Source organism: Triticum urartu, chromosome 3 (genome assembly GCF_003073215.2).
Source record: "Triticum urartu cultivar G1812 chromosome 3, Tu2.1, whole genome shotgun sequence".
NCBI classification, from domain to species: domain Eukaryota; kingdom Viridiplantae; phylum Streptophyta; class Magnoliopsida; order Poales; family Poaceae; genus Triticum; species Triticum urartu.
The window spans coordinates 709,657,058-709,671,359 of NC_053024.1; the positions used below are offsets into that span (position 1 = coordinate 709,657,058).

A 14,302-nucleotide genomic window follows, 5' to 3' on the forward strand; every position below is an offset into this window, starting at 1 on the left:
ATGGTGCTAATGCAAACTATTACTCCCTCCGTTCCAAATTAGTTGACTTGAATTTATCTAGATACGGATGTATCTAACACTAAAACATGTCTAGATATATCCGTATCTAGACAAATCTGAGTCAACTAATTTGGAATGGAGGGAGTATTTGTGATGAATATGACCTGTAAACTATAGGCGCTTTGTTTAAAGAGGTTAAATTTCTTATACATGTCATAGTGCATTGTAAGCGTGAATGTAACATAGCCACTCACACTTTAGCTGTAATGTAGCAGCTCACAGTTTAGCAGCCAGAGGCGTTTATATTGAAGTTGCCTGTTCTGATAATTGGCTAAGCCAATTTCCAAAGTTTGTATCAAATGCTCTAGCTGAATATATGCCAAGCATTTACTATATTAAATGCATTGCGTTCCTTTCTTTACAGAGGGAGTCTGTTGCAGTTAACACCAACTCCATGACTTGTGGTTTTGTGATATTTTTAATCAAAAACACAACTGAACTGAACATACAAAAGGTTTGACATGGGAGCTTCTATGAGCCCGCATGTCTTCCTTAATTGTAAGACATGCAGGCTTGTTCAGAAGAATGGACAATAATTTTGATGGAGGGTTCTTTCCCAGTTGCAAAAATCTTCAACAGCACAACTAGACATTATAGGTAACATAATTGTCCGTGGTACATCAGAATGACAGTGTAGACGACCTTCCAAAACATACCCAGGGAGACTGCCCATAAACATGTAAATAAAACAAACCGAGAAAAACCATACACATATGGACAATCACAAAACAAGCTAGAGCATATTAGGACCTTGCAAACAGCACAGCACTCAGTCCATGTACAAACGAAAGAATGACCTATAAAATTCACAAAACCAACCAACCAAAGCCACAGGTAGCCGTTCGCACAAAGATGACCAGCAATGGATCGTGCCAATCAATCAATCATGATGAGAGGGATAAAAACAAGCACATGATTGATTGATCTCATTCTGCGGGAGAACCGGAAGCAGCCGCTTATTTAAAAGAGGTCGGCTTTCCGCTTCTGAAGCTCTTGCTTCCACCCTGGCTGCAGGTAGAACGCGTCCTTGGTGATGCCGAAGACAGTCTGGAACTCGCTCTCCGATAAGTACGCCTAGAGAAGCAACAGCCAAAAACATCAGCAATTCAGCTGCAACCTAAACAAGCTTAACCCTAGTCTAAGAAACAACGCTAAACCAGCAAACCTAAAAAGTGCTTCGGAAGAATAACCTAGCAGTACATGTGGACTCTGGATATAAAGTGTTCTCGAGAACAAACCTCTCTGCGTTTGTAGTCTATCCCGCGGATAGGATCAGTAGATTTAGATATCAAGCGGTCGTAGCTAAATGTTGCTTCACCAACATGCTCAGTTTCTTGTTCCTCTGGCACCTCCGGCGCCGCAGGCTGTGCTACATCTACCTCAGGTGGCACCTCATGCACTGCAGCATCTTTCTCTGACTGAAATTCAGAGGATTCCCCAGCTTCAGAGCGAGGAGATGCCTCCGCTGGAGATATTACGACGACCTCCGCTTCTGCAATGATTAAAGGTAGCAAGCTTTGAAAAACAGAAATACCAGCAAGTCCATAAGGGCTCACTTCATCTATGGATCTCCCCACTAGTCTGGTGAACATCACGCAGTTACTCCAGTATACCAGCAAATTAAATATACAGCACAGTGGACATGCATTCACTATTCCAAAGTTATTTGCAGAGAGACGAGCACAATTGTTTTGAAGTCTTGGTGGAACACTTTTACAGAAAACACAAATCGGACAATCCACAAGTCATTATTGTTCTCTAAGAAGATGAAATTTAAAAGGGGGGTATGGCTGTACCAGTCTTTTCTGATGTTGTGCTCGTCTTGCTAGCTCTGAGATTCTCAGATGATCCAGACTGCTCAGCAGTCAGCACAGAGGATAGCGCAGCAACTGCAGCTGCTCTTTGTGACCCTTGACCTGAACGTGACGGAGGTGGAGTTTTTGGTTTTGAGGATGGATTAAACGCATTGGACAAGGCAGCCAGTGCAGAGGCACGTTGAGTGGGTCCATCACCCGAGCTTGGAGACCTACTGTCAGTAGCCTGAAAGGGATTGCCTAGTTAGTTAATAACATGATATTCTGGTAGAGAGAATATTGAGCATTTACCTGCTTCTGCTGCGGAGCTGGATTGAATGCAGATGAGGACAAGGCAGCCAGTGCAGAGGCACGTTGAGTGGGTCCATCACCCGAGCTTGGAGGCCTACTATCATTAGCCTGGAAGGGATTGCCTAGTTAATTAATCACTCATAATATTTTGGTAGAGAAAATACTGAGCATTTACCTGCTTCGGCTGCGAAGATGGATTGAATGCAGATGATAGAGCTGCTAATGCAGATGCCCTTTGAGTGGGTCCACCATTACCAGAGCTCCTAGATGCACCCTGTAAAGTAATTATGGCATCAATATCATGCTACTATTATATTCTCTATATTTTGCATCTCCAACGAATTCATGAAATTTGTATCATGTACTACAGCATGATCAATTGTCTAAATATTGGGTTTATGAAGTTCATTCTGTAAAAGCAATTCAGCTATACTATACTTGTTATACATCCAAGCAATGCTGCGAGTGTTACCCAAATTACCTCTGAGCGTAATCCAAAAAGAAGTGAAAGTTTCTTTTGGAACGAATTCCCATGAATCTGCACAAAACAAGATACCTGTTAATAGCCCATAACAAGCGCTAACAGAATAAACAACACGAATAGCATACACAAGTAGAAGTGAACAAGGAGAACTACAACGAAGACTGCCTTCAGAAGTACATGAAACCACAACTGTTCAGTAGGTTTTCACTTTAATTAACTTAAGTAGATCATATCATCACTATAAATTAATAATAGACAATAGCACACAAAGATATAGCAGCATAAGATATCCGACAGCATACCACAGATTTTGTGTTATCCCAAGAGAAGTATGTCTTGAAGAAGCATGGCTCATTCCCTTCAGAGACTTTGTAAAGTGGTACATACGGGGAAAGATCTTCAATCGACATCGCATGCTCTATGTATTTCTGTGGTAAAGAGGTATAAGAAGAATCAAGTGTTGATTGTAAAACGACAGCAAACTATAATAACAAGGTCAAAGCTTCAGTTCACCTGGCCAACTTCGAACGCCTTTTGTTTCTCTTTTGGTTCCACGCACTGACCAATCCAAATAAAGACCTCTCCGTGTGTGTCAAGAATCATCAAGTCTTCAGTCAACAAATCATCTTGGCAAAAATTGAATATCTCGGTAACCTGCCGAAGCTCATTGACATCACATACCCTGAATTGCTATAAGCAAGTCTAATTTAGGAAAATCAAGGGCAAGAGGAATACCTCCAGTCTCCCTGATCAATGGTAAATTGATGACCATGTTACCATGAATGAAACCAAGCAACAAAAGATAATTAGGACAAGTACATGTACCATATAGATATTGACATAATGAGCAAAGAAGTCAAAGTAAGAAATCTACAATGACTAACCTTTCCTAATTGAGAAGGCATACAAATGAGGATCTCTGACAATAGTATCCTGCATGATGGGTTTGCTTGTATAGCTCTGTTTTCCATCAAGAGCAAACCAGAAAGCAGAACTCTCTGTTCCCTCCTTGCAATGTTTCACGGTCACACCAGGCTGCAATATTGGATACAGAAATCTTAGCAAGGGATAGTTGGGAATGGCAGTGATTCATGAAACAATGCTTCATAAAAAAATTGTTATGGAACAACTTTGCAGCAATCCATAACCACGTTCATTTAATTCGATGTGATATTTTTAAAACTATGCTGTATCACGATTACTAAAACAGAAGAACTCTTTAGGTAACCGTGACACTATGACCATCCATCAAGCTACAGTGAATAGACATTTAGAAATGTCTTCCATAAATAAACAGGGGCATGTAACCGAAAAGGTTGTGCCGACCAGTAAAGAGTCGAATAAAAAATTAGATACATGCTGCTGCAGATTGGCTGTATTTGAGATGTGCCATTGAAAAGGTCCTTCGTGATGTGACATTAAGTGGCTGATTTCAGATATATGCCATTACGAATAGGACGCCAGAGCTTTGGAGATGGGCTGTGTTCAGGAAACACGTGGAAAGAGCATGGCTGTATTTTTATGTACAAGAACGTTGGGATGGGACGCTAATACTACAACTAGGGTACAGTGAAGTCTGCAACGGCTCTACACAGGTCGGTACAGTGAAGTCTGCAACGGTTCTACACAGGTTGGTGCAAGGATGGCTCAGATGGCACCCAAAAAAAGGAGAAACGGGAACTCGATAATATTGGCGCAAGAATATGTGGTGGAAGCAGCTCAGTTACGACAATGGTGTGACTGGAGTTTACCCAGCAGTTTCAAGTGGTGGCATCAACAGAGAGTGGTGGGACACAATGATTGAAGATTGTATCCAAAGTTCCAGAAGCAACCTTACTGCAAATTCCATGGTTCAATGTTGCAACAGCGGCATCCTCAATGATGTAACGCGATGAGATTGTACAGCCTCAAATAGCCTGGCAAGCAACGGAGTCTGTCCATGGAGAACACTATGGAATGACGTGGAAGAAGTCAGGACTGGTGTGAGGTTGACAAAGGAAACAGGGGTAGTTCCATCCATACTGACGTATTTTTTAAATCAGACAATTTGAGATTCAAACGGTAAAACAGACAATCTGCAATGGCATATCTCGAAGAGGGGTCCTTTTAGTAGCACATCTCTAATATGAACACACAGTGGCATGTATCTAAATTTTCCATCCAAAGAGATTACATTGAATTTTTACCTCGTAAATTTTGGCAAAAGCCAGCAATCAGTACAAGTACTGAACTGCAATCAGTAGTAGTGCTGAACTGCGTCAGTACACAGAGAAATTATATTATATAACTAACTGGACCGGCACTTTTTGCTAATTGTGCAATAGCTTTATTTCAGTTGACACTGACATTGTGATACATGTTACCACAAGCCACCAGAATGATGAGCTTCAATCTTCATATGTCACCTTTATAAGGTTCCCATTTCCATTCAAAATCAGCGTATAAGCTTGAATTTTTCACGAGTTAAACTGTTAGTGTCACTATTAACATCTTATATGTATGTGGTAATAACTTGTATCTGTAAGATGGATGAGTCATGGGTGAATCTGTCATTCAACAAACTCAATAACAAATCACGTTATAAAGACTTCTGCAAAAGGTGCATAGACATTTGAAAAGATCTCTGTTTAAAGATGGTCATGTACCTTCAAGAATTCAGCAACTTTCGCTGCCCACTGCTGTTGCTCGTAAGTGCTAGAATTGCCATGCCATGTAAACATAGCACTTCCAGTTTGCAATACAAAACAGTCTGTGGAGCTTAAAGATGTAGCTAGCTGTAAAATAATAACCAATTAGCTCAAGGGAAAAATAACAGAATTTATGTACAGTTGTAGATTTTGCGAATATTCTCTGTGCATCAGAGGTATATTTTTTCTTAGAAATGGGCACAAAGGTATACTTTTGAAAGACTAATCTTGGTAGCTCGAAGCCCAATATTCTCACTTGCACAGCTTTTGTTGTACTAAATCAGCGACAATTAATATAGATCGGAGGGAGTATGTGTCATTCACTCATTCTAGATATCAACAAAAATAACAGGGGGGCAGGTTATACCGCGTCAACGTGAAGCGTTTTATTGTTATGGATAGCTGTTCCAGACACCCGAAGCAGAGCTATGCCCTCGGGAGAGTAAGTTCCACTGGCCGCACCCTTTTCTTCTGTAATCTTCTTGTATCCAGAACTGATACCACCCTACATGATTAATAAAAGAAAAATACTTTACATATATTATTTAGACTCAGAGACTGGAATGTACCCAGCGATTTGGCTCTGGCTAGAACTGCATGGAAATCAGCAATCCATGTACCAGAACTTTAATTTACTTTCCTTCACTGTGTTTACTTGTACTTGATCACTTCATTTATGGGTTCTCATAGGTTTCTGTTGGGTTTCATCTCTAGCCTATACCAACTTGCTTGGGACAAAAGGCTTTGTTGTTGTTGTACATTATTTTATACTAAGAATTGAACTATGCAGTCCTTTTAGCATAACAGTATCAAAGGGAAGCCACCACACAGGTGGTGAGTGATTGTCAAAAAAAAAAGATAAATTCAGAAACAGTGATACCTTCAAGATAACCATGGGCTGGAAAAGAGCAACAAATTGCGGTGGTTCCTTCCCTTGATAAATACGACCCTACAGTACAACTACAAATAAATTAAACTCTTCTCTTGGGAATAAATATTATATACACTTGTTTAAATGTGAAATAAAATGCAGCACCAGAACAGGCCTTCCTTTCAGTGAATTCCACATTGTATTGGCTAGTTCAGCTCCCATCACTTGATCATCCTGCACAGAGTACACCAAAAAGGTAAACATAGACACCAGCTCACTTTTAAAAGCACATGAGTCATGTTGATGTAAAAATGTGATAAACAGAGATCAGTTAACTCTTTTAATACCAATAACGTGAGTTTGTCCTTGGAAATCTATTCTAACATAGAACAGACACACTTAAATTTAAGCTATGTATGGAAAGATTTTGGCAGGCAGATCTGGAGCATCCTAGCAACATCTGCAGTTTAAAGATGAACCCTTCCAGCAAAAACATTCTGAGACTAGTTGCTGCAACACCTGTTTTATGCATGCACCCTGATTTATCTATTTATAACCTTTCTAATATGATCAGGCAATGTGGCTTCGACATTTGCATTGACAGTGAATATAAATAATTCTACAGAAAGGCTTAGGCATAGGTTTTATTTAAAGTACACCATAATGTAAGTAAATGCACGATATATAAAACAGCAAACGCCGAATCACCAAGACAATCACTAATTCATTATCACGCTAAGAAATTATTATTTGAAAAGAGCATCAACAATTAGGATCAAGTGAAAAGAAAAGGTTAGGCATTAGCTAAGTGGGGCAGCATGCAACGTATTATTACCGCTGTGCTTTCCTTCCCAATCCAGTAATTGAGATAATATTCTTCTTTCTTGTCACCCGAATGATATGTATAAAGAACAATATAACAGTCTCCACTGTAAAATTTTCCATTGTCCTCTTTTGGAAGTGGACTCCTAGCATTTCCATCGATGCACCACACCTGAAATAGGAACAATTTATTTGTAAGGGCATTTTCATTAATGCATTTTGGGAATAAATATTTTAATGAATGCAACTCATAAAGTAGAACATAGGATCAGCCAAACCTCGAGCCTTCCACCACCTTCAAGCAAAGGAGGAACTTCCTCGTTTACTGGAGTGCTGCTTTTTGGAGCTCCCTTTACATCAACGCCTTGTTGCTTCAATAAAGCTAGAAGAAACGCCAAAGATCATCAGCAATAATCAAAATAGAATTTTTGTTATCCTGTTAGTTGTAACTGAATAAACTACCTGCAACTTTTCCCCGCCCGTCCTCTGCACCTGAGTTCCCTGTTGCAGTACCCGCAGGCCATGATTCAAATTTTGACTTGAATGCATGGCTTTCATAACCCTGAATCACTTGTGTCACTCTTGTTGTCTTTGGCCTTTTCTGATTAATGATGAATTCCTACAAGAGGCAAAACCATAACAGTGTTGCAAATCTGAAATGACAATCAAAAACATAAAAAGAGAAGGAGAGACTTTCTGTAAGCTCACCTCAACTGCTTTAGTGGCAGCTTTTCTGTCCTCGAGTTGTGTTACCCGACCAACCCATACAAACATTTCAGCCCCACAGTCAAGTAAGAAACATCTTGTGTTCTCAAGGACTGCTTTTGTAAGAGGTATATCTTCAAACTTTAATTCACCGCCATTGATACTGCAAGGAGAACAATGGACAGGGCAAACAGTAAAATATCAATAGAGCCACGTCTTCCAACATCAAGTGATATTTACAGATACTGCAACTATAAACATTTGACAAGTAACTGCTTCTAGGCAAACCTCCTGGCTACCTTTGCACCCCCACCTCCTAGCGGTCTTTTAAAGGCCTTTAGCTGGTGGTCCGGGCTATTTCCAGAAGGAATGTGGAATACACAGATTAGGGACACAAGAACTTGAGGCAAGCTATGACAGTCTGTGGGTCGCTGTATTGTATTGTGTTGTGTTGTGGACTATTTGCTGCTACAATCATCATTACTGATGCTAATAAAATCTTATTACTGTGTTGCTGCTCCCGAAAAGATACTTCTGTTTAGTTAATATCTTATAGAGTAGAAAGCAAAATTTATGGGTGTAAAAGACATGTAGCCTATCATGTAAAAAGGTATGTAGCCAAGGACTGGCTAGAAGCCATTTTTAAGTGTAGGAGGCACAACTGAAGAAAATAACAAGCTATAACTAAGCATTCATCTGTATCGTCTAGCGATGAATAGAGATTCAATTTATTTATTTTAAATGCCAACCATACGCTCATTTCTAAATAATTATTAACTTGTACGTGCTTATCTTACAAATGTGAGAACATAAACAACAATAATGTCATGCACATGGCCCCAGCAAGTAGCAACAGTAGACATAGAATTTTGAATCATGATGATTAGTTTCCTTTAATTATCTTATTTCCTTTGGATTGGTTGCTACCATTAAGTATCAACAAAAGTCACTTCTATTAATAAATACCTGTAGAGCTTGGGTGCTGTAGTTTCCAGTACAACATCGTCATCACTAACAGTTTTTTTCCCAATAGGTGCAAAACCTCCAAAAAGGACCCAGAATTCACCAGAGTCTGATTCCGCTTGTAGTTTTCCATCATCTGGCATTATTAGAGTTAAACCACGTGAGTAGAGAAAAAGGCACATCAGTTAACAAAGATACTGATGCCAGGTTAAATATCCCCTTACCAACGATTGCAACATCACACACACCCCCATGGTACTTCTCCTTTAAATGTTGGATCACTTCCAGTGATTTAGCCCTTTCTTGGATATTGGAGTTTGCACCATTGAATTGATAAATTTTATTTTCAGTATCTAAGATAAACACATCATCATGGTTTAATGATGACCGTGCAAAGGGAACCTGAACAATGTAGGCACCATATTAATGTAGCATACAGAATTGACAAGCTGAAATTTGAAAAGAATATGCAGGAAGAGTGTAAAATATCCCATACCTGCTTAATTCTAATAGCTCTTTTTCCTTTGCAAATATATAACCGTGTTTCAAACGTCTCCTCTTCTGGCGTTTTGAACCCAGAGGCAAAACCACCCTCCATAGGTATAATGCAAGGTTTGAAGTATGACAGGAACTTGTCAGATTCATAACCTTGGAGCTCCCTATACTGGACTGCACGACCCCCAAGTACAGAATCGAGTTCGACCGTCTTGATTGCTGCAGTGCCAGCTTCATCCTGCACAGCGACAAGTCGTCAGTTGGTTGAAAATGTATTTCTGAGTGTCACAGAAATTGAATTTTACACGGTGTGTACTTGGCTTGAGTCTTTCCCAATCCAGAAGTGGACGTCGTACAGATATGCACCACCCTTAGGAGAAGTTGTCTAGAAAAATACAAAGAAATAGCTTAGTAACTTTTGTATGATAGAAAAATAGAAAGACCAATGATGCATCAGAGAATGCAAGAGTCAAAGCAATCACCTGCAAAACTATATATGAATCTCCAGAATAGAATTTACCATAATCAGATTTTGGCAATGCAACTGGCTTAAAATCTTCAATTCGCCATATTTCTATCCCACTAAGTGACGTCAAGGGGCACGCATACATAAATAAAGAAGTACAGTCCAGATTTGTGAGCTTAAGGAACAAAATCAATTCAATCAAAGATAATTAACTGGCTGACAGTCATGTGGAAGGATACACTTTTTGGCCAGCCCCTTGGAAAGCAGGATCCACCACTTTCGGGGTCGACATTTGGAAGCAACTTTACCAGGGCTCACTTTGAAGGTGATGAAATAGCAGCAATGGCTCCACTATACAGCAAGGGCCCTGAAATTTGAGAGTAGGTCATAAGCTGAAAAGGGAACACGCTGAACCAAATCAAACAACAATTGTAATATGAAAACACATTCAGTTACTCCAACAAGGAAATCGAAGAAGAAAAAACTCCAATCAAGTGCAGATAAGATAACTAATGAAGTCGTGTGTGAGATGCTGAGAGTAGAATGCATCAAGCCGTGGACAATGCTCATGAATCAGCGCTGGGCATCTGTCTAGATAGAGGTCTAAAATAATCAGCATTGATGTGCTCTCTCTTTGACAACATATATCCATCAACGCATGATTTCTATTAAAAAAGCTTACGCTGTAAAAATACATGTGTTGAGATTTATGTTGGTGTCAAAAAAAAAATTCCAGAAGCCTCACTCTCTCTCTCTCCAAACTCCATGACACGGAAGCCTCCTCTTTCCACCCTGCTCCAAAGTGAGCAGAGAAGAGCACAGCTTCCCCTGCACGCATAGGAGTCCGCCATGGTCACAGAAGCAGCACATGGCCAAGGTGTGTCTTATTACTGCAAGGACTTGATGCATTTGAATGGCTTTTTGATCTCTTCGAAAAATGAGTTCCAATTGTACCATCTCTCGACGATAACTTGTGCTATACTGCTAGTTCCAACTGTTTACCCCCCAGGACAGGATCAGCGGCGGCTGAGGTGCAAGCACACACACTTATGTCTGGTCCAGTTAAATCGATTTTCAGGAAACATGTGCCCCTCGCTCCAGGCGATGCTAGTCTTCGTCCGAGCTGTGAATTCCACTTGGCATAGGGAACGCAATAACTTGCATACGGTGGCCGGCAGCTAGCCGGCCTGGCCGATGTAATGAGCAAAAAAAAAAATCTGAGCGTGCGGAGGGAGAGTGACAGTCTGAAATTCAGCGAGCATTCATTATAATCCGGAGAGTGCGTATAATGAATGAGCATTCATTATAATCCGGAGAGTGCGTATGTAACGCCGGGATCACGGCGTAATGGCCCGGATCTCACGATCTAGCGGGGCGGATCCGAGCGCGTGATCCCCGATCCTGCCGACGATCCCGGCCCCCGGGGCCTCCGTTCACGGGCCCTCGGCGCACGCTGCCGGAATTCGCGGGCGGGGAAGGGAGGGGGAGGGGAGGATCTGCAGAGCGAGGCGAGTAGAGGGAAGGCGACTCACCCTTGCCCGGGGAAGGGGGTGCCGGTGGGGCCGCCGACGATGATGGAGGGCCCCCGCGCCGTCCGCGTAGATCCGCCGCCGCCGCAGGCCCGGGAGGAGGAGCGCGGTGGCCGCTGATCCGGCGGTGGCGAGGGGGAGGGAGGGGCTCGTCGACGGGATGGCGAGGCGAGAGTGAGGAGGGAAAGGGGCCGTCCCACCGCGTGTGTGGGAAGGAAGGGAGGGAAGGGGAGGGAAGGGGAGGAGGGAGGGAGGACGGGTTGGCTGGGCTGGGCTGAGCTGGGGTGGTGGTGCCGCGTCGATGCGGGGCTCGTGCCACCGCACCGGGGGTAATAATGGTCGCTGCATGGCACGGCAATGGATCCAGCCATCCAGCCAGCCCAGCCAAGGTCGCCCCGGTCGGTCGGTCGGTCGCCCAGTGGCGGCCATCATCACTCGTCGCCGCCCTCGCCCGACCCCGACCTGGCCTGGCCTGGTACAAGTGTACACACTGCGCAATAAGTGCCACATGGCGCGCGCTGCAGGGCCAGAGCAGTACATACACATACACACTGGCCGGTGACGCATACTGCAGTATATTCTTTTTTTTAGGGGATACGCATAGTATAGTATATTCGGCTGCCTTGTCCGGCGGGAGAAAGATATATCTTGTTTCTCTCCTTCTTCTTCTTGGAAAGAAAAGGGAGGAGAATGTCTGTGGCATGCGTTTTCTTCTTCTTCCTCTTCCAACCGGCCGGTTGACGATTCCTTGCACGTTTCGTGGTTTCTCTGCCTCTGATTTGATGACGGCGACACGTTTCTGTTTGTTTTCTTGCGTTTGAGACGGCGCAGAGAAATGTATGCATGGCCACGATGCGTCCTGCGGTTTGGCCGGCTGGAGCCCCTTTGTTTTATCCGGTCGTGTCGGTGTCAGTCTTCTCCAAACTAGTCCAGATAATAATATAGGTGCATTCCTATTCAACAACAACAAAAACTATATCTATACTCCCTCGCCTCTAGAAAAAAAAAAGAATACTCGTATATATACAGTAGGATGGCTACAAGTATTGCACCCAGCAGGTCCTGACGCTCGGCGATTCTTCACTCGACCGCGTGCTCGTGTTCCGCAAAGTGAAAAAAAACATGGCGTGCTCGAATCATTCCATCTGTCGCGCAAACATATACTACAGCGATCTCGATCTTCCTCCCGCTCCCGATGGGCCGTCGCGATTTCTTTAATTCGATTCGATTCCATACTACCACATCGATCTAGTACTGTTTACTCCTGCCTGGCCGGGGCAGGATTTTACCAGTACTACTGTTTACTACCCGATCCAAGATTATGAACACGTGGATGATTGCCGGGCCATCTCTAACGGAAACGGGTATCAAATCTCAAAATAGACGGCGAATCAACATGTGGTTTCGATGGTTAGGAAGACGGCGATATCCCCGGTCCATCAGAGTTTAAATCTTAGAGTTAGTATTGGTGCTTAGTTGGATTTATCTTAGACTTTCGGTAGAAGAAGATATTCCCGTCGACTTTGAGGCGCATGTGATGACTTCATAAAATCTCAATATGCCATGCCAGCTCCATCTCTCAGATCTCCGATGTAGATCATTCAATCGAGGTGGTCCGAACGTTTGAAATCCCACGCCCAGGTCCAAAATTGGAGGAAGCTATGGGGGAGTTTTTGGACGATAGCCACCTCGAACTCTAACACCTCAGATTCACCCAAAACCATGTCGGCTCTAGAATCCTCCGCATTTATAACTGTTTCAACCCGGTCGTCTGCCTATCCGCATTCAAGGTGGTGTGCTGCCCAAGAAGCCTGCTACAGCTGTCCCCATTGAACTTCGCCGCTTTACATGTCCCAACTATCTAAAGTCGGCCGGCCACCCCTAAAACCCTACCGCTAGCCCTACTGTACGAGCCCCTAGTCCAAATTCATTGTATGTTGTCCGAACCCACTTGTTCGCATCCGTCATCCAAACTCATTTTTTGCATCTGTTGTCTACCCTCTGTCGTTGGCTTGGTCCAGAGTGGCGATAATGTGGTACAAGGCGCTATTGCGGGGCGCACATTGCAAATCGTGGCGGGCGCCAAGCACCAGGCTCGGATTGAGGCGGGCCAACCTCCGAGCTCCAAGTCGGGGTCGAAGGAGGAGGCGGTGGTCGTCGACGCCATGTGCGGCGCGACGTCTGGACACCATGTTGCATGCGGATAAGCAGTTCAATCTGGCACTCCTGAAGAGCACCATGCGGCGGTGACTCGAGTGGAAGTGGGGCGTGTGGCTGTCGCTGCCATGGCGGAGCTCCTTGCAAGCCCAACTGCCGTCGACAAAGAACCGGACAGTGCTCACGTCAATGCACGATGGGAGCGGCTCTTTGAGGAGTTCGAGGCCGAGGACGGCAAGGGGCTGGCAAAGCATGACGACGATGCCGAATAGGCACATGTCCACGGCTCCGGCCGGTTGGCGCCGACCGCCAACAACGACGAGGCTGGTAGCGTCAGGGCAGGGTCGTCGACCTCACCTCCGACGTTTTTTCTTTTTCTTTTTCGTTAAGCGACCCCTCTGCATTGTAAAGAAAAACCATGAACTCGTTCAAGGCTTGGTGTCCACTCAGCTTGATGAATTGCGTTCAAACGTGTTTACCGACGTTTGGCAACTCCATTTGCTTGCGTTGAAGATGCCCTCTTAACCCAACAGCCGTACGTGCAGCGCTGCGCGTGACTTAAATTGATCGATCGGCCCTTCGGTCGGGGCTCCGCGGCGGCGTCGCCGGCCGGCCGGCCGGCATGCCATGTGCGTCGCCACGGCCTGCTGCTTTGCGCGCCACCGCAGCCTCTGCACCGGCGCAGTGGCAGAGGATCTGCTAGCTCAGGCCAGAAAGATCCCCATAATTGAGGCGCATGCAGGGGCAGCTCCGGCTCCGGTCGTTGGTTGGGAACGGCACGATCCATCGATCCATGCTTTAAGACCCGGCCGGCTCCATGATTAGATTTCTTCCGGCCTCACGTGACCGTGCTCGCTCCGGCAGGTTCCACAATCCACACCGTGTACATGTTGACGTTGCTCATGTAGTTACTAACAGATTTTCCCACACACACAAAAAAAACTAGAGAAAAGTATAC

General features: G+C 44.0%; 1 protein-coding gene across 1 annotated transcript; it reads right to left on the reverse strand.

The window, feature by feature from the left end:
• Positions 1-631: 631 nt before the first annotated feature.
• LOC125546105 (villin-2-like) lies at positions 632-11,471 on the reverse strand. The gene is made up of 25 exons (XM_048710248.1): positions 11,191-11,471; positions 9,898-10,025; positions 9,675-9,774; positions 9,509-9,577; positions 9,194-9,430; positions 8,922-9,099; positions 8,701-8,833; positions 7,738-7,897; positions 7,492-7,648; positions 7,308-7,411; positions 7,043-7,201; positions 6,373-6,441; positions 6,217-6,285; positions 5,704-5,841; positions 5,295-5,423; positions 3,534-3,684; positions 3,385-3,395; positions 3,163-3,303; positions 2,952-3,077; positions 2,647-2,703; positions 2,341-2,439; positions 2,166-2,273; positions 1,857-2,100; positions 1,299-1,552; positions 632-1,134 (listed from the first exon to the last, which is right to left on the reverse strand). The coding sequence occupies exons 2-25, from the start codon at positions 9,948-9,950 to the stop codon at positions 1,021-1,023; spliced, it is 3,060 nt and encodes a 1,019-aa protein (XP_048566205.1). The 5' UTR covers positions 9,951-10,025; positions 11,191-11,471; the 3' UTR covers positions 632-1,020.
• Positions 11,472-14,302: the final 2,831 nt, after the last annotated feature.

Bases quoted from the DNA above. Each gene is read 5' to 3' on its own strand.
- LOC125546105 (XM_048710248.1), bottom strand. From the start codon at position 9,950: ATGTCGACCCCGAAAGTGGTGGATCCTGCTTTCCAAGGGGCTGGCCAA. The intron at 9,100-9,193 runs GTATGGGATATT...TACATTGTTCAG, and splicing joins GAGCTATTAGAATTAAGCAG to GTTCCCTTTGCACGGTCATC. The intron at 7,202-7,307 runs GTTTGGCTGATC...TTCCTATTTCAG, and splicing joins AAGGTGGTGGAAGGCTCGAG to GTGTGGTGCATCGATGGAAA.